The following is a 20,368-nucleotide window of genomic DNA, read 5'->3' on the forward strand; positions in this document are numbered from 1 at the left end:
TCCAAATCTTGCAAATTAAAAAATTTGAAACCACAAAACTAGGACCCTGTAAAAATAACTCTTCTATCGTACATCTTTAATTTTTTTAAAAAAGGCAAGTTAGCCCTTCTGAGCTGAGAATAATTTAGACATATATAATGAGTTTCTATTTACATTCACTTTGGTCTTTCTGGCCATAAATGGTAAATATAACATAATGTACCATTCTAACACCATTTTAATACTAGACTATAAGAAATGTCAAATTTCATAATCAGTTTTTAAGTCTAAATGAAGAGCATCTTAAAAATGATAAATTAAAAAAAAAAAAAAGATAAATTAACAAGTCTTTCTAACATGAACAAATGAATTTCCTACACTTCCATGCCAAAAGCAGTAATACTGAACATCATAACAATTGACCTTCTTTCTAAACAAAATACATTAAAAGTTCAACTCATGTAGAAAATCAAGAAGCTTACTCATGTGCTAATGCAGTGATGCAAACGTATTATTGCCTGAAATGGAATGAAAGCAATAGAACGTTGGTATTATTTTCTAAGTTATTTTAAAAATCTCAAGTCAACATTGTTGAAAGGGAACTTGCATTATTATGAATAGCACTTCTTGCACTGTGAGGTTGGGTCAAAAGATGTGGAAGGTTGAGAACAAAGAAGACAGTCACTATGCTAGAAGAAAATTACAATAAAAAAGGAGGTTAAAAAAAACCATAAATAAAAGAACACAAAATTATATGTATATATCTAACATATTTATACCTATCATGCATATATGCATTTCAAATATTTTTTTTAATTACACATATTTTTATTCTTTAATTATTAAGTATTAAAATAATTTAATCTACATAGAAACATTTCCAGACCATTTGTTTCAGTCCACATCATTTTTACTAATAACACATATGTTAATACAAACTGAAATTTTATTATATAAAATATTTAATTCTATATTACAGGTTGACATGATTATTTCATATAAATAAGATAGTGACAAATAAATAAAATCCTCATTCTACTATCTTCCCCCACAATTTCATTCTGTTAGAAGTTACTTCTTTTTCCTCATAGTAAATTGTAGCTCTTTAAAGAATAAAAAGATACCAAAATATACGCCAGTTTTTCAGAATAAGAAGAAAGTTTTTAAATCTTTTACTAACAACAACCTTCATGTTAGTATAAAGAGAGCTTTTATAAGGTCATTAAATCTCTTTACTCTTCTGATAATGAACAAAAGAAAAAGTAAACAGCAAATATAAGTCAAAAATTATTTCATTTAAAATTTTAAGAAAATATTTTAAACATAGAGGATTTAAAATAAAACAAGTTAACATTTACTGCTATTATGTAGCTGGACACTAGTAACAGCATACTAAATTCAGCAGAATTAAGACAGTAAAAAGTAAACCCACTTTCTTTTGCAAATAGTTTACTTAAAATTAAGATAGAATCTTTAAAATTATTTTTTATTTCTTGCCACTGAAACATAAATCTTCACAAAAATATGGTTCTATATATAGATGTATATATATATAGAACAAATAAGTTCTCTTGAGTGACGAAACCAAAGTTTGAATTTGTTAAAATAAACACTTTAGAGCTTTAATTTTTTAACCTGAAATAACAGAAATTAAACTTTCTAATTTAAAAACATTTCAAGAGAAAAGATATAGTTTTCAACAGATGGTGTTTGAACAATTCATATTATTCACAGGTGAAAAATGAGCCTAGACCTCAACCTCACACCTCACACAGGGGAAAAAAACTCTGTGATTAATCAAATTTGGAGTTAATCAAAGATTTTTTAAACATGACAAAAAATAAAAGATTGATAAACGTCTTTATCAAAATTTAAAACTTTTGCTCTGTGAGAGATACTTAAGAGATTGGAACGATAAACCACAAACTCAGAAAAAATATTTGCAAATCACAAATCTAAGGACTTGTATCCACAATTTATATAAAGAGCTCTCAAAATGCAACAATAAGAAAACAATCCAGTTTTCTGGATTTTACAATAATAACTAATAGTAAGATAGAAACATTATAATATACTATAATAAAAGTTATATGAATATCTCTCTCTCAAAACATCTTATTGTATAAATTTAATGCCTTTCCCATTTTAACTATGCACTTATCATGCACTGTGGCCATAACTTTTGCAGCTTGGGGTGCAACAGCGAAACTATCACAAATTTCTTTTTCCTTCTTCACAATTTCACAGATAGAAGATTCCTTCATATCATATCTTAGCAACCTTAGCACATGATTTTTTTTTCCTGATTAAGTCAAGAACCTTCTCCTTTTCACTTAGAAGAAGCACTCTGAGGCTGCTCTTTGGCATATCCAAATTGCCAGCATCACTACTCCTGTGCTTTGGAGCCATTATTGAGTAAAAAAAGGGTTATTTGAACACACACACTGAGATATCATGATAGTCAAACTGATACCCAAGATGGCTGCTAACTGACTAATGGACAGTGTATGCTGGACAAAGGGATGATCCAGGTCTGGATGGAACAAAGCAAATGGTGCAAGATTTCATCACACTACTCAGAACACTGCACAGTTTAAAACTTACCAATTGTTTATTTCTGGAATTTTCCATTTAATATTTTTGACAGCTGATGACCATGGATAACTGAAACCCCAGAAAGCAAAATTATGGATAAGGGGGGGAATACTATATTGATACACTCAAAAGTCTGGATGAATTTCAAAGCCATTATGTTGAGTAAAAAAAGCTAATTTCAAAAGATTACAAATGAACTAAGCCCAAATTAGGAGAAGGAAGAAAATAAAGACCACAGTGGAAATTAATGAAATAGAGACTAAAAAGACAATAGAAAAGATATATGAAACTAAGAATTGATATTTTGAAAAGATATACAGAATAGACAAAACTTGAGGCTAAACTTCAGAGAGAGGACGAGAGAGAACCCAAATAAATAAAATTGGAAATGAAAGAGAAGACATTACAACTGATACAACAGAAATACAAAGGATTATAAAAGACTACCATGAGCAATTATAAGCCAACAAATTGAATAAACTAAAAGAAATGGATAAATTTCAAGAAACATGCAATCTACCAAGCCTAGAACATGAAGAAATAGAAAATCTGAGCATACGAATTACTAGTAAGGAGACTGAATCAGTAATCAAAAACATCTGAAAAACAAAAAAGTCCACGACCACGTGGCTTCATTGGTGAATTCTACTAAACATTTAAAGAAGAATTAATATCAATCCTTAAACTCTTCCCAAAAATAGAAGAGGAAGGAACACTTCCAAACTCATCTTATGAGACCAGCATTACCCTGATACCAAAACCAGACATGAATACTATGAGAAAAGAAAATGACAGGTCAATATCCCAGATGAACACAGATGCAAAATCCTCAACAAACTATTAGAAAACCAAAATTCAACAATAGATTAAAAGGGTCCTACATCACTATCAAGTGGGATTTATTCCAGAAATACAAGGATGATTCAACATCTGCAAATCAATCAATGTGATATATACCATGTTAACAAAATGAAGGATAAAAACCATGATTATCTCAGTAGATGCAGAAAAAGCATTTGACAAAATTCAACACCTATTCATGGTAAGAACTTTCAATAAAGTAGGTATAGAGAATGTACCTCAACATAATAAGGGCCATATATGACACAGCTAACATCATACAATGGTGAGAAGCCGAAAGCTTTCCTCTAAGATCAGGAACAACACAAAAACACCCATTCTTGCCACCTGATTCACATAGTACCAGAAGTCCTAGACAGAGCAGTTAACATAAGAAAAAGAAAGAAAAACATTCCAAATTGGAAAGAAAAAATAAAATTGTCTCTACTTGCAGATAACATGGTATTGCACATAGAAACCTCCAAAGACTACACCAAACACTGTTAGAACTAAAAAATGAATTAAATAAATTTGCAGGATAAAAACTCAATATACAAAAATCAGTTAATTTGTATATACTAACAACTAGCTATCAAAAAGGAAAATTAAGAAAACAACCCCATTTACAATTGCATGAAAAAGAATGAAAATCCCTAGGAATAAATGTAACCAAAGAGGTGAAATATCTATACACTAAAAACTACATGACACTGATGAAAGAAAATGAATAATTAAAAAAAAAATTGAATAAAACACAAATAAATGGAAAGATTTCTGTGCTCATGGATTAGAAGAATTAATACTATTAAGAAGTCCAAAAAAAAACAAAAAAGAAGTCCATATCACCCAAAGTGATCTACAGATTCAATGCAATCCTTACTAAAGTTACAATGGAATTTTGCACAGAAATAGTACAAACAACCCTAAAATTTGTATGGAACCACAAAAGACCCAGAATAGCCAAAACAATCTTGAGAAAGTACAAAAATCTGGAGGTGTCACACTCCCTGATTTCAAACTGCATTACAAAGCAATAGTACTCAAGCAGTACTCAAGCATTTGTCATAAAAACAGAAACACAGATTATGGAACAAAACAGAGAGCTAAGAAATAAACCCACACATATGTGGTCAATTAATTTACAACAAAGGAACCACAAATATACAATGCAGAAAGGATAGTCTCTTCAATAAATGGTGTTGGGAAAACTGGAGAGTCACATGCAAAGGACTGAAACTGCACTACTACCTTACACCATACAGGAAAACCAATTCAAAAGAGATTGAAAACTTGAACATAAGACCTGAAATACAAAACTCCTAGTAGGAAATATAAGCCTTAAGCTCTTTGACAACGGTCTTGTCAATGATTTCTTATATTTGACACCAAAAGCAAAGGCAACAAAAGCAAAAAAACAAATGGAACTGTATCAAACTAAAAAGCTTCTGCACAGCAAAGGAAACAATTGACAAAAAAGGCAACCTATAGAGTGGGAGAAAATATTTGCAAATCATCTATCTGATAAGGGGTTAATATCCAAAGAATATAAAGGATTCATACCAGTCAAAAGCAAACAAGCAATCCAATTTAAAAATGGGCAGAGGCCATTTACAATCACATCAAAAAGAATAAAGTACCTAAGCATAAATCTAACTAAGGAGGTAAAAGATCTGTAATCAGAAAACTATAAGACACTGATGAAAGAAACTGAAGAGGATACAAACAGAAAGATATACCATGTTCATGGATTGGAAGAATTAATATTGTTAAAATGACCATAGTACCCAAGACAATCTACAGATTCAATGCAATCTCTATCAAAATGCCAATGGCATTTTTCACAGAACTAGAACAAATAATTTTAAAATCTGTATGGAAACCCAGAAGACCCTGAATAACCAAAACAATCTTGAGAAAGAAGAATTGAACTAGAGGAATCATGCTCCCTGACTTCAGACTATACTACAAACCTACCATCAAAAGAGCATGGTACTGGCACAAAAACAGACACCTAGATCAATGGAACAGGATAGAAAGTCCAGAAATAAACCCCCCACAGTCCATTAATCTATGACAAAGGAGGCAAAAATACACAATGGGGGCAAGACAGTCTCTTCAGTAAGAGGTGCTGGGAAAACTGGACAGCAACACGTAAAACAATGAAATTAGAACATTTTCTCACATCATATACAAAAATAAACTCAAAATGCATTAAAGACCTAAATGTAAGACTGGAAGCCATAAAACTCCTAGAAGAAAACATAGGGAGAACACCCTTTGACATTAACTCTAGCAATATTTTTTTGGATCTCTCCCCTAAGGTAAAGGAAACAAAAGTAAAAATAAACAAATGGGACCTAATTAAACTTAAAAGCTTTTGCACAACAAAGGATACCACTGACAAATGAAAAGACAACCTACTGAATGGGAGAAAATATTTGCAAATGATATGATCGAGAAGGTGTCAATATCCAAAATATATAAATAGTTCATACAACTCAATATCAAAACAAACAAACAAACCAAACAACCCCATTAAAAATGAGCAAAATACCTGACTAGACATTTTTCCAAAGAAGACATACAGACTCACCATTGCTAATCATCAGACATGTGCAAATCAAAACCACCACGAGATGTTACCTCACACCTTTGTGGAAACTGTTTAAAGTTTTAAAATATATTACAGATGTATAGCATCTGTATATAGTATTTTACTTAGAGTAATGCCATCGAGGTCCATCCATGTTGCCACAAATGGCAAGATTCCATTCTTTTTTATGGCTGAGTAATAGTCCATTGTGTGTGTGTGTGTGTGTGTGTGTGTGTGTGCGTGTGTGTGTGCATGCACGCATATATTTCACAAGCTGAAAAAGATACTTCCTATATATTTGAGACAAAAGATTAACATGGTAAATATACAAAGAGAATGTGAGATAACAGGAAATATATATTGGTCTCTGCCCCTGGTTCCTGGCACAGAGCTCCTAAAACCCTTGTAATTTCCTAAGTGATAAGAACACTAGAAGCACCTCTTTTTCTAGTATCAGTCTTTGACCTCTGTTCCTGATACAGGGCTCCTGAAACCCTTGTAATTTCCTGGGTGATAGGAGGGTCTTCTGTTCTATTGAGTTGACACTGGGTGGGCTCCTGGATGGCTCCTGAGTGAGGGCTGATCACTGGAAAGACCAAGCTATGATTAGAAGCTTGGAATCTTCAGCCCCACCCCCAGTTTTCTTGAGAAGGGAAAGGGGTTGAAAATCAAGCCTATGTGATGAAGCCTCTGTAAAATCCCCAAAGTACAAAATGCAGAGGGCTTCCAGGCTGGCGAACATATCCACACTGGGAGGGTGAAGCACTCCAACCCCCTGGGAACAGAAGCTCCTATGCTCGGGACCCTCAAGACCTCACTCTATGTATCTGTTTATCTGGCTGTTCATCTGTATCCTTTATTTGCTGTTATCATAACCTTGATAAACTGGTAAATGTAAGCATTTCCCTGAGTTCTGTGAGCTGCTCTAGCAAACTAAACAAACCTGAGGAGAGGGTCGTGGAAACCTCTGATTTGTAGCCAACTCAGACAGAAGTTGCAGGTAACCTGGGTTACTTGCAACTGGCATCTGAAATGTGGTGGGACAGTCTTGTGGGACTGAGCCCTTAACCTATGGGACCCGACATTATCTCCAGGTAGACAGTGCCAGAATTGAGTTAGATTGTAGGACACCCAGCTGGCATTGTGGAGAATTGCTTGGTGTGGGGAAAAACCTCCACAAATTTGGTGACCAGAAGTGAAGCAGTCTGTGTAAAAGTAATGGAGACACACAGGAGAGAAACATAATATGGAAGAACTGAGTTTTTCCCAGCATAGGAAAGAGGAAAACTGAGATATTTTTTCTAAAGAGAGAAGTTAGAAATAAACAATAGCAAATGAATATCTCAGTGGAAAAATAAGCAAAGGACAAAGAATCATGCAATTCACAGAAGAAAAAAATAAAAATGAAAATTAACATATAAAAATATATTTAACCTTAGTCAAAGGATCCAAAGAAAAAAAGTAAGCTGCATTTCTTAACCTATGTAATTGGAAAAGATTTAAAAGATGACATTATTCAATGAGTAGTCTCAATTTTAAAGGGGTTGTACATTGGCCCTAACCATTTCTGAAGAGCAGTTTGGAAATAGATATCAAAATTTTTAAAGTGCATAGTTTTTGATCCAGATTTTTTCAGTACTAGGTATTTATCCCTTATGATATAATCAGACAATTTTTAAAAAAATGTACATATAAGGATTCTTACTATGGTGCTATTGATAAATTTAAAATATTGGAAATAGCCTAAATTTAACAATTAAATTAATTTAACATAGCCTTGTTTAAATTTTGGTACATTCACACAGTGGGAATTTATGCAGGTGCTGAAGACTAACATGGAATGTTCCACCATATACTTCTAAGTGAAAAAAAATGCAAGTTTCAAAAATACTGCATATATATTATGATTCCCACCTGCAGTTAACATTTCCAGTGATTTTTTTATATTTGAATTTTCTGTAGTGAGTTATCTTTTCAAAACAGACAAAATAATAAACGTATTTTCATTTGAAAAAACAGGTGAGGTGTTAAGATGTACAGAAGGGCACCTTTGTCTGTTGGGAACTTCAACTTCCCATTTGTGGTCTCTGAACAGTCTGGCAGAAATAATGGTTGGGAGACTGTCTAGTGCGCAATGCTGAAGGCTCAGTTAAGTATATTCTGCAGAGAGTTCAAGTTGCAAGATAGCCTATATTTCTGATAAATTCCATTCAATTACTCAGTGGTTGCATTTTATTTTATTGTGGCTAGATTTAATGACATAATAAAAATATAAATTAAAATTTTAGAAATCTTTTCCAAGTACAATGAACTCACAGGCTAACAAGGTAAAATGATTACCTGTCTCCCTTTGGTTTTCTTTTTTGTAGTGTCTTCCCTTTGGGTCTTCTTTCACTTCCTAAGCAGGGGCTCCCACCAGGTCCTGTTACCCGTATTGATTCAAGGCCTTTGGAAGATTTTTTAAATGTGAACTCCACTGGTTCTCCTTCTTTTAGGCTTCTAAATCCTTCCATGAATAATTTGCTCTGAGAAGAGCAGGGGAGGGAGGGAGAGAGAAAGAGAGATCATGATTATTAATGTTTTATAAATTATCTCTGTGATTTTAAGATTAACACAGCAAGATATCCCCAGTTATTCATTGCTAAGTATAAAATCTTTTTTTTTAAAGTTCAGTGAAAGGCATACCATTTAAAAGTTTCCTGTTGTAATGCTGGCAGTGGGAGAATAAACTAATACCGTTTTTAAAGGAATTTGGCAATACTTACAAAAATTTTAATGTGTGTATTTTTTGACCCAGCAATTCCACTTCAAGGACTCTCCTACAGACATACTCACACAAAGGTCCCTCCACCCCCATCACACACAAAAACCTATATCAAAATTCACTACGGCACTGCTGCCTGGTAGAAAATTACAGCTACCCTAAGGTCCATCAATGGGAAACTGATGAAATAAATGATAGTAGAAGTATATAATGTAACACTATTGAGCCATTAAAAGATCTATATGTATTAATGTGGGGAAGATAAACATGTAATACTGATGAGTAAAAAAAGTAAGGGTAAAGAACAGTGTGTCTACCATAACACCATCTATGTAGAGAAGTGTTTAAAAGATACAAGTTTACTTATGTAGCAATGGGGTCTGGAACAATCGACAGCAAATCATGAACAGTCATTTTTCTCTAGTCCTTTTTTGGGAAAGTGGGGAAGCTTTTGGGTACACACATTATTGTGCTGTTTGAGCTTTTTGTAATTTGAAAGATACTTGGTTTTTACCAAAAAAAAAAAAAAAAAAGTTTCCTGATTGGAAAAGTGTAACTTTGGTTACAAATAATTGGCTCTTTCAATCTAACTCTTCATCAAAGTCAATGTGCCAATTCAAACTATATTAAAATAAGTAAATCATTCTAATTTTATTTATTTCTTCAAATCCCCTTGTGTACATCTTACAGATCTAATTTTGAGTACCATGTAGTTCTTCAAGACTTTTCTGAATTTGGGGGCAAAAGGAAGCAAATCTGAATACAGCAGGTAGGAGACCCTGGTTCAAGTCCAGTTCTTTAAGAAAACAGGCATGCAACTTTGAATGAGTCATTTCTCTCTTTTCTGTTTAATCTGTAAAATTAAGGAATTTGAGTTTCCCCTCATGTGTTCAGAGGAACAATGGTCCTGAAAAAGATTCCATGAAAAAAGGATCTGGTGGTCAAATAAGTTTGTGAATTGCTACACCTAGTTTCTTCTTAGTTGGATCATATTAGCATATTAAAGTCTCTGAGATTTCATACCCTCCCCAACCTCCACTGAAATAAAAATCTTGTTTAACTGTGTTTAACTCAGGAATTTCCCAACCTAATTGATCCCAGAGACCTTTTTTTATAACTACAGATGACTAACATACTTAGGGAAATGCTGGACCAGAAAAATCTCCACCCTTCCCAAGTCCATGACTCTAAAGGCAGGTAAATAATTACATATAACCAAATAATTACATGGAAAAGATAAAAACAACACTTCAAATTTCAATGCAAAAGGAGACTCTTCATTATGAAAGTAATACGGCACATGAAAACAGGGGTTTTAACCAGTTTCTAGTGCAGGTCGTCTGACACTGAGAAAGCCTGCACGTGGAAGTGTAATTTGGCAGCACCTTTTCTGCTCTCTGATGCTGTGTAGGAATTAGAAGAAAAAAAAATCACAACTGCCTACATGCTGTAAAATTTTTTTTTAATTATTGTTTTTAAAGCTTTATATAATATTTCCAAATCTTCTATTTTTTTCTCCTAAGCTCTCTCCTCACTAATTATAAACAGTCCTTTGCTTTCATTTCCTTTCTTACTCCCCACTCTAAAAAGTGCAGATTATCAAATCAGATGAAGTGGCGCATAGGGTCAACTACTGCAGTTAAGAGAAGGGAGGGATAGCAGTTTTAATTAGAGCTATCATATGTTCATGCTTTGTTTCTATAATCAAAATTCTGTCACTTATTTCCTCATAGTTCCTAGTGTATTGGCACACTTAATTTGATTTCATTTTCCATTATTACAATTTTTGGTAGGTATCATTTGTAAGTGAACTGCATTTCCGAATCTAAAGTAAAATCCTGCTCTTAACTAACTTCTGGCTATTCTTCACGATATTCTGAAAGAATACTTTTTTCCCCCATTCTATCATATACTCCCCTCCTTCCCCAAATGAGTACATAAGGCAATTTAGATTCACAATAATTGACAATAATAATAATAATATCCGTAAGAAACTATAATGGCTTTGCAAGAAAAGGACAAGAATTCGCAGAGAATACTCTATCTTTGCTATTACACCAAAATTGCTGCTACATAAGTGGGAAAGATTTGTTAAAGGTGGGGAATTAGCTTATTTTATTTCTTCACAAAAATCAACTTCTCCCCTTGCCTTGGCAATTTTTATTAAAGGTGCCTCCATTTTTCCAGTCATACTGGTTTCAATCCTTAGTTTTACCCAACCATTTATTGGATCATGCGCATTCTTACTTTCATCTGCCCCAACCATTTCATTGGATTGCCACTGCCCTACTTCTGGTCCTAACTACCTCCTACCTGGATGAGTGTAATAGCTTCTTCATTATTATTTCAGCAACAAGTCTCCTCCCTACTCCTTAGCATCTGCCACACCTGCATATCTTCTCTGAATAAATCTTAGCCTGTTGGTCTCCTGTCTCAAAAATCTACAATACTTCCCTTAAATTGTAGGTAAGACCACTCATAATGTTACCTCTAGGTATATTTTCCACTTCCTTTCCCATTACTCTAATAAAGCTGGCTGACTTGTACTTCCCTAAGCACATTTCATGTTTTCTCATCTCTGTACTCCAACTTAGGCTGGTGGGGATGCATTATTCTCTTAGTCATAGCTGTCTATCAAAATCTTACTCAAGATTCAAGGCATAATTCATATGATCCTTTTTGCAATCATCCTCAATTGCCAAAGTTGGAAATTCTCTCCTCTTTCACTTAATTGATTCTTCTATATAGTTTTTATAATACACTGCTGTGTAATGCAGATATTTGTGTATGCCTTACTTTTATTTGCTCTTTTGGATTTCTCTTCTCCTGAAGGTCAGGGACTGTGATATATATCTTAGTATTTCCCAGAGGACTTAGCCTAATGCCTGCAAACAACTATCATTCAATAAGTACTTAAAAGAATCATAGATTTAGCATCAGTAAGATCATTAATCATTATTTAGTCCAACTCTCACTTGAAAAAAAAAGGTGGACTGAACTCTAAGGGGTTAAGTGAATTGCTCATGCCAAGTCAAATTTCCCAGCTCCTACTTCTGCTACATAAAATAACTTCTTTTAGTGTCAAGGTGACACTGTGCATGATACCTTTGGAATAAAATGCTGATAGGATTATAATGGTTCATGGTAATAACATTATTCTCTGACTACATTCAGAAGTTAATATGGATCTATTTTTTTTGTTCTTCCTTCTTCCAATATTCTCTAATCACTCTCATTGATATGCCTCACAATTCATGATGTTCTGCCTATGAGAACCAAGAATGCAGATTTATGTAGATTTTTGCTCAATCTACGTGTAAGACTTTCATAAGGCGAAGACATTTGGTGTTTGGGCTTACACTGTCATCTGCAACATTTGTTTGGACAAAATAGACGTTTATCTTCTACAGGAAAGACTCGCAATTATTGAATGAATAGATGAACAAAGGAATGACCAAATGATTGTAGAAGCATTTAGAAGCTGCTGACATGCCTGCTAAGATATCAGGCACTTACAAAGGGGACAGGTCAATTTTGAATGTGCACATATTAAGTTAACTCATCTAACACCTTTAATTTGTGTTCCTCTTCCTCCAACCAAATAAGGTTCCCCTTTCTCCCACTTCCCTTTATTCCAAAATTTAAAATTCATTTCTGAAAAAATTTATTACAGAATTATAAAAATACTGACTCTCAATTTCCTTGTTATATCCTTTTCCTCCTCCCAATCATTTTTTTAAAGAGGAGAACATTGTTCTCATAAATCCTCCATCATTTTATTTATTTATTTATTTATTTTGGCTGCACCACGCAGCACGTGGGATCTTAGCTCCCCGTCCAGGGATCGAACCTGCGCTCCCTGCAGTGGGAGCTCAGAGTCTTAACCACTGGACTGCCAGGGAAGTCCCACCTCCCAATCATTTTTAAATGACTTTCAAAGAATGACAGGAACACGGAGTCAAACGACAGTGGTCCAAATACTAAACTTTATTTGCCAAGTACTCTACCCAAGGTTCCAATTAGTAATGAGATTACTTATCTCTTTTGGTGCATGTTTTTTCTCTCCAACTAGATTGGGAAAGCAATAAAGTGTTGCTACAGTTTTATACTTGATTCTCCTTAGAAGTAAGAGTATATTTTCTTCTCTAGGAAACATAAGCTGACTTCCAATTTAAGATGGCAGGCTGAATAAACATGTCTCATGTTACTCTTTAAAAGGCATCAAAACTACAATAAAATAATAAAAAGAAATAAATTCACAATAAGGAAGAGAATAAGAGGGGTGCCATCAAGAGAAAGCAGACTTAAAGAAATTTCTGGAAGTTAGAAAGACTGATGACTGGTCAACTGAGTTGAAGGAGCCATACCCTAGGAAAACTAATAAAAGGAGCTGCAGAAGTAGGAACCAGCATTCCTAACAGAACTCAGAGAGACTGTGCTGAGACACTACATGTACAACGAAAACAGAAGGATTAATGGAAAGTTTGTATATGGACTAGATGCCCGTTTCATTTTCCCACCCCTACTCCCACCTACACATGTGAAAACAGGCAAACAATACCCCAATGCAAATAATGTGAGGCCCTTCTCTTAAGAGACTGAAGGAAGTATCTAGACAACTTGTGAAAAATTGGATCCTACACAAAAACCTCTATTCATTCTGACAATTAGGAAGCCACAGGTGCAAGAGCTGTCTCCCTACCCACTCAACCTTAAATCATTCCTATCCCTCATTCTTACCCCTCATTCATATATCTGAAGGGTCAACCAAGAATCACAAAACACACAGCATAATGAAGAAAAGCCAAGAAAAACGAGGGAACAAAATAAATTTTATCCACCACCTAATTAATATCTCCACAGATATTTGAGACAATATAATATCAATAAAACAAGAACAAAAACAATCAGAATTTTAACAATACTCTCAGACAATTAAAAAAAATTGAGTTGGAAATATAAGTTTAGAAAATCTCTAGGCACATAGGATAAACGGATCCCCTCAAATGAAATATACCCAAACCTTGGATTAGAGGTCCTGGGAAAGAAAATACAGAAGATGGAGGAGATAAATTATTAAATGAATAGTATGAGAAAATTTCCCAGAGCTAAAGGGAATGCCAAGGAGAGGCCTATACTGGGTGAAGCATATTTTATGGAATACATATTACGGAAGCTTTTACACATGAGGTACATTTCTCCTTGCATGAAGAGTGAGCTTTCAATGGAGAGTGAAAACAGTAATCCAAACTGAGCTAATGGTTTAACCTTATGCTTGTACAGCAGGATACTTAGCAGATATTTTGGGAAGGGAAAAAGCTTACTTTAAGTATATTAGGGTGAAGAGGGTGACCATAAATGAGACTGGAAAATGCAAGTCAGAGCCAGAAAATGGAATTATTTATTGACATCCTAAGCATTTTATTCTGTATAAAATAAACACCTACTGACACGTTTTGCTTTCATAAGTTGCAAGATCAAATCTGTGTTTTAAAAAAATATTACTTTTTTGGCAATACCATGGATGTGTGGAGACATGAGGATTGTATGTCTGTTACAGGGGATGCCTGTTACAAGGTAACTGTCATAGTCTTAGCAAGAGGTGGTTACAAATAAACTAAAAATGAAAGGAGGAACTGGTTTTGCAAAATACATTCTGAGCCATACATATCACCTGCTATAAATTATTACTTGCCCCATGGAACACTTTATTGGTAAATGGATACTGATGTTGTACAAACATCTTTGCAAGACTGCTCCAAGTGCTTCATCACAGAAGAGATTATCTAACACTGTCGGCTGGAAGACAACAACTCTAAAAATCAAAATCTGGCATTTTTTTTAACCACCACTCCTTGAACAGGCCAACTGATACCTTTTTTTTTTTTTTTTAAACATCTTTATAGGTGTATAATTGCTTTACAATGGTGTGTTAGTTTCTGCTGTATAACAAAGTGAATCAGCTATACATATACATATATCCCCATAACTCCTCCCTCTTGCGTCTCCCTCCCACCCTCCCTATCCCACCCCTCTAGTTGGTCACAAAGCACAGAGCTGATCTCCCTGTGCTATGTGGTTGCTTCCCACTAGCAATCTATTTTACATTTGGTAGTGTATATATGTCCATGCCACTCTCTCACTTCGTCCCATCTTACCCTTCCCCCTCCCCGTGTCCTCAAGTCCATTCTCTACATCTGCGTCTTTATTCCTATCCTACCCCTAAGGTTCTTCGGAACCTTTTTCTTTTTTAGATTCCATATATATGTGTTAGCATACGGTATTTGTTTTTCTCTTTCTGACTTACTTCACTCTGTATGACAGACTCTAACTCCATCCACCTCACTACAAATAACTCAATTTCGTTTCTTTTTATGGCTGAGTAATATTTCATTGTATACATGTGCCACATCTTCTTTATCCATTCATCTGTCGATGGACACTTAGGTTGCTTCAATGTCCTGGCTACTGTAAATAGTGCTGCAATGAACACTGTGGTACATATCTCTTTTTGAATTATGGTTTTCTCAGGGTATATGCCCAGTAGTGGGATTGCTGGGTCATATGGTAGTTCTATTTTTAGTTTTTTAAGGAACCTCCATACTGTTCTCCATAGTGGCTGTATCAATTTACATTCCCACCAATGGTGCAAGAGGGTTCCCTTTTCTCCACACTTATTGTTTGTAGATTTTTTGATGATGGCTATTCTGACCGGTGTGAGGTGATACCTCATTGTAGTTTTGATTTGCATTTCTCTAATGATTAGTGATGTTGAGCATCCTTTAATGTGTTTGTTGGCAATCTGTATATCTTCTTTGGAGAAACGTCTTCTTAGGTCTTCTGCCCATTTTTGGATTGGGTTGTTTGTTTTTCTGATATTGAGCTGCATGAGCTGCTTGTATATTTTGGAGATTAATCCTTTGTCAGTTGCTTCGTTTGCAAATATTTTCTCCCATTCTGAGGGTTGTCATTTTGTCTTGTTTATGGTTTCCTTTGCTATGCAAAAGCTTTTAAGTTTCATTAGGTCCCATTTGTTTATTTTTGTTTGATACCTTCTTGATAGTTGACTTACTCTAATGATAACAATAGACTTAAGTGATTCACTTCATTGTTAGGCAGAATAATAAGAATATAATTAAAATTAAGTTGTACAAGAATTTCAGTCCAATAAAGCTGGGTGATACAGATATGTTAGAAAAAAAAATTCTGGAGTATCAGATAACATTAGGAGGCTAAAGAGCTGAAAATTCAAATATATTCTGCTTCTTTTCAATATTTTAACATATTTTTCTGAGGCAAAGACTATTTTTTTCTAAGGTATCAGTGGAAAAATATACAATGAGTGAAGGGCAGTTAATTATTACACAAGATGCAGCAGAGATATTACATAATATGCATGAATAACGGTTAAGACTCTTAAGGACTATATGCTGTTTTTAAAAAATAAATTTATTTATTTATTTATTTATTTATTTTTGGCCGCTTTGGGTCTTCGTTGCTGCACACGGGCTTTCTCTAGTTGTAGCGAGCAGGGGCTACTCTTCGTTGCAGTGAGCAGGCTTCTCATTGCGGTGGCTTCTCTTGTTGCGGAGCACGGGCTCTAGGCACGCGGGCTTCAGTAGTTGTGGCATGCGGGCTCAGCAGTTGTGGCTCATGGGCTCTAGAGCGCAGGCTCAGTAATTGTGGCACACAGGCTTAGTTGCTCCACAGCATGTGGGATCTTCCCGGACCAGGGCTCGAACCCGTGTCCCCTGCATTGGCAGGTGGATTCTTAACCAATGCGCCACCAGGGAAGTCCCCAAGGACTATATGCTTTTGATCTACATGTCAAGATACCCCAGGAATCATTAAGCCTGAGGTATGTATAAGAACACAACAAAAATATCACTGGACTAAGTATTAGGAGGTCTGGGACTTAGTCTTGGCTCCAACAACTAATGTGTTACACAACGATGGACAAATTGCTTACAGTTGGGTGGGTCTCCTTCTTTTCTTTCTGTTATAGAACACAAGTCTCTATCCTTTCTTAAAATATGTATTTTTAATTCTATGACTTCACTCTGTCTATGTAGACAGAGATCGAAACGAACGAGTAACTATTTTTCAGTCAATGCTGAAATTTCCCTTTACGCGTTCTCAAGATTTTAGTTCTTACTTAACTCAAATCCCTTAAGAAAATAGAAGCTAAAAGAAATATGGTGGCCTGGTAGAAGTCAATGTTTACTGAGCTTTATGTAAATAGATAAAATCCAGTTTAGCCCCAGTCAAATTACTAAATTTCACATAAATAGGATTAAAAATAATGAGATTTTTATACTTTTCTTGATATTGAAGTAAATCCTAACTAAGTCCCTTCATCTGGCCTGTACTTCAAAACTGAGAAGGGTGCACTAAATCTGGCAAAACTGCTGGAATGGTATTTAAAGTGACATAATGGAAAGCAGGCAGGGATTAAAGTTGGATTTGAATACTGGTTTGAATCCTAATCCTACTACTTACAACCTCAAACTGCATGACCAGAGACGTTAAAAAACCCTGTGCTCCAGTTTCCTTATCTATCTACTGGGGATAATAATATCTTCAAGGAATAAAAAACGTCTACTACAGTTATTGCTAGATTCTAAATAATTAATATAAAATGCCTAGAACAGTGCTTAGCAGACTGAATAGCAGCTCAATAAATGATTTACAGTATTTTTTGTTAAGTATCCAGGTCTGCGTATGGGAGAGAGGTAAGAGAAAACAAACAGGTTCAAGAACCTATTAAAAACAGGCACTGTCTGCACTACAGTAAAACAGCATGGTACTGGCACAAAAACAGACATATGGATCAATGGAACAGAACAGAGAACCCAGAAATAAACCCACATACCTATGGTCAATTAATCTTCGACAAAGGAGGCAAGAATATACAATGGAGAAAAGACAGTCTCTTCAGCAACTGGTGTTGGGAGAGCTGGACAGCCAATGTAAATCAATGAAGTTAGAACACACCCTCACACCATACACAAAAATAAACTCAAAATGGCTTACAGGCTTAAATATAAGACACGACACCATACAACTCCTAGAAGAGGACATGGGCAAAACATTCTCTGACATAAATCATACCAATGTTTTCTTAGGTCAGTCTCCCAAGGCAATAAAAATAAAAGCAAAATTAAACAAATGGGATCTAATCAAACTTATTAGCTTTTGCACAGCAAAGGAAACCATAAACAAAATGAAAAGACAACCTACAGACTGGGAAAAAATATTTGCAAACAATGCAACCAACAAGGGCTTAAATTTCCCAAATATACGAATAGCTCATACAACTCTATAACAAAAAAACAAACAACCCAATCAAAAAATGGGCAGAAGACCTAAAGAGATATTTCTCCAAAGAAGACATACAGATGGCCAATAGGCACATGAAAAGATACTCAATATTACTAATTATTAGAGAAGTGCAAATCAAAACTACAATGAGGTACCACCTCACAGCAGTCAGAATGGCCATCATTAAAAAGTCTACAAATAATAAACACTGGAGAGGGTGTGGAGAAAAGGGAACCCTCCTACACTGTTGGTGGGACTGTAAATTGGTGTAGCCACTACGGAAAACAGTATGGAGGTTCCTTAAAAAACTAAAAATAGAGTTGCCATATGACCCATCAATCCCACTCTTGGGTGTATATCTGGAGAAAACTTTAATTCGAAAAGATATGCACCTGCTATGTTCATAGCAGCACTATTTATAATAGCCAAGACATGGGAAGCAACCTAAATGAATGGATAAATAAGATGTGGTATATATATGGAATACTACTCAACCATAAAAAAGAATGAAATAATGCCATTTGCAGCAACATGGATGGACCTAGAGATTAAGAGATTATCATACTAAGTGAAGTGTGTCAGACAAAGATAAATACCATATATCACTTATATGTACAATCTAAAATATGACACAAATGAACCTATCTACGAAACAGAAACAGACTCACAGACATAGAAAACAAAATGATGGTTACCAAAGGGGAAAGGGGTTCAGGGAGGGATAAGTTAGGAGTTTGGGATTAGCAGATACAAATTGCTATATATAAAAAATAGATAAACAACAAGGTCCTACTGTACAGCACAGGGAACTATATTCAATATCTTACAATAAACCATAATGGGGAAAAAAAAACACAGGCACTGTCTGAATGCTTTCATTTGATCCAACCTACCCTTATCCCTGACACCCACTTGGCAAATGTCTGCACATTACTGAGTTTCAGTTTAAACACAATCTCATCTTCAAACTCTTTCATGACATTCTTGAGCAAATATAGGTACTTCTTTTTAATTATATATGGCATACTTCACCATTATAACACCTACCATACTGCATTATCATGTGTCTGTTTTCCTATAAGGCTACAAACTTCCTAAAAAGGAGTACTGTAATTTTTCATTTACATCCCCACACCTAAAACCATCCCTGAAACACAGTGGGTGCTCACTATATACTCAAGGCAGAGGAAGAGAATCAGCGTGGTGGGGAGCAAAGGAAAGAGGGAGGGAGAAAGGAAGGACAAAGTAGTGTGACTTTGTCTCTTTTAGATGAGGACACTGAGAGGTCAAATCTGATGAATGGTAGAGCCAGGACTCAAAGCCAGATCATTTGACACCAAAAGCCCTTGTATATCATGATGCCTAGTGTAACATTCTCCAGAATATTTCAATCGTCCCTCAACACCAAGGTCTCAACATTAGGTTTAGAATCTTGAAGCTGTAGGCCTCTGGCAGACCTCCCTACCCAACTCATGCTCATCTTTTACCCCTTAATTGTTTTGCTTAACTCTTATTAAAAATTTTCTGTAAAACTTCTTAGCTGATACATTGAATTGTAAGTATTCGACCCTTTTATTGTTGGACATCTTATTTTTATTGTGTCCCTTTGAAAATTAGAGGTACTTAATACATGATGGCTAAATTTAAAAATTTTTAAATATCCCAGTTGAATCTAACCTTCAATGATATTCATGTTTCATCAAATTGAAAGAATTCTACATTTCTTTTATATATTAATAATTATTATATTATATATTATAGTATATATTTAGATTAAGTATATATTATATATTTAGATATAATTATATATACATACAGAAAAACACTTCTTAACAAATGGCACTGGACCAACTGGACAGTCACATGCCAAAAAAAAAAAATTCTACACAGTCCTATACCTTTCACAAAAATTAATTCAACATGAATCACAGACTTAAATTTAAAACACAAAACTATAAAACTCCCAGAAGATACCACAGAAAACCTAATGACCTTAGGAATGATGAAGACTTTTCAAATACAACACCAAAGGCATGACCCATGAAAAAATAACTGACAACCTAGACTTCATTAAAATTAAATACTTCTGCTCTGCAGAAGACAATGTCAAGAATATGAGAAGATAAGTCATAGACTGAGAAAAATATGTGCAAAAGGCACATTTGATAAAGGACTGTTATTCAAATATACAAAGAACTCTTAAAACTCAACAATAAGAAAATGAACAACCTGATTAAAAAATGGGCCAACGATCTAAACAAACATCTCACTAAAAG

At 34.7% G+C, this 20,368-nt stretch overlaps 1 protein-coding gene across 3 annotated transcripts in view; it reads right to left on the bottom strand.

The window, feature by feature from the left end:
* The window catches only part of LIN28B (lin-28 homolog B), a 115,459-nt gene that overhangs the window by 40,933 nt on the left and 54,158 nt on the right, over window positions 1-20,368 (bottom strand). For all 3 annotated transcript variants that reach the window (XM_036871903.1, XM_036871902.1, XM_036871904.1), the window contains exon 3: window positions 8,348-8,532. In XM_036871903.1, coding sequence (XP_036727798.1) covers window positions 8,348-8,532 — 185 coding nt within the window. The remainder of the gene's footprint in view (window positions 1-8,347; window positions 8,533-20,368) is intronic.

Source organism: Balaenoptera musculus, chromosome 12 (assembly GCF_009873245.2).
Source record: "Balaenoptera musculus isolate JJ_BM4_2016_0621 chromosome 12, mBalMus1.pri.v3, whole genome shotgun sequence".
Classification (NCBI taxonomy): Eukaryota; Metazoa; Chordata; class Mammalia; order Artiodactyla; family Balaenopteridae; genus Balaenoptera; species Balaenoptera musculus.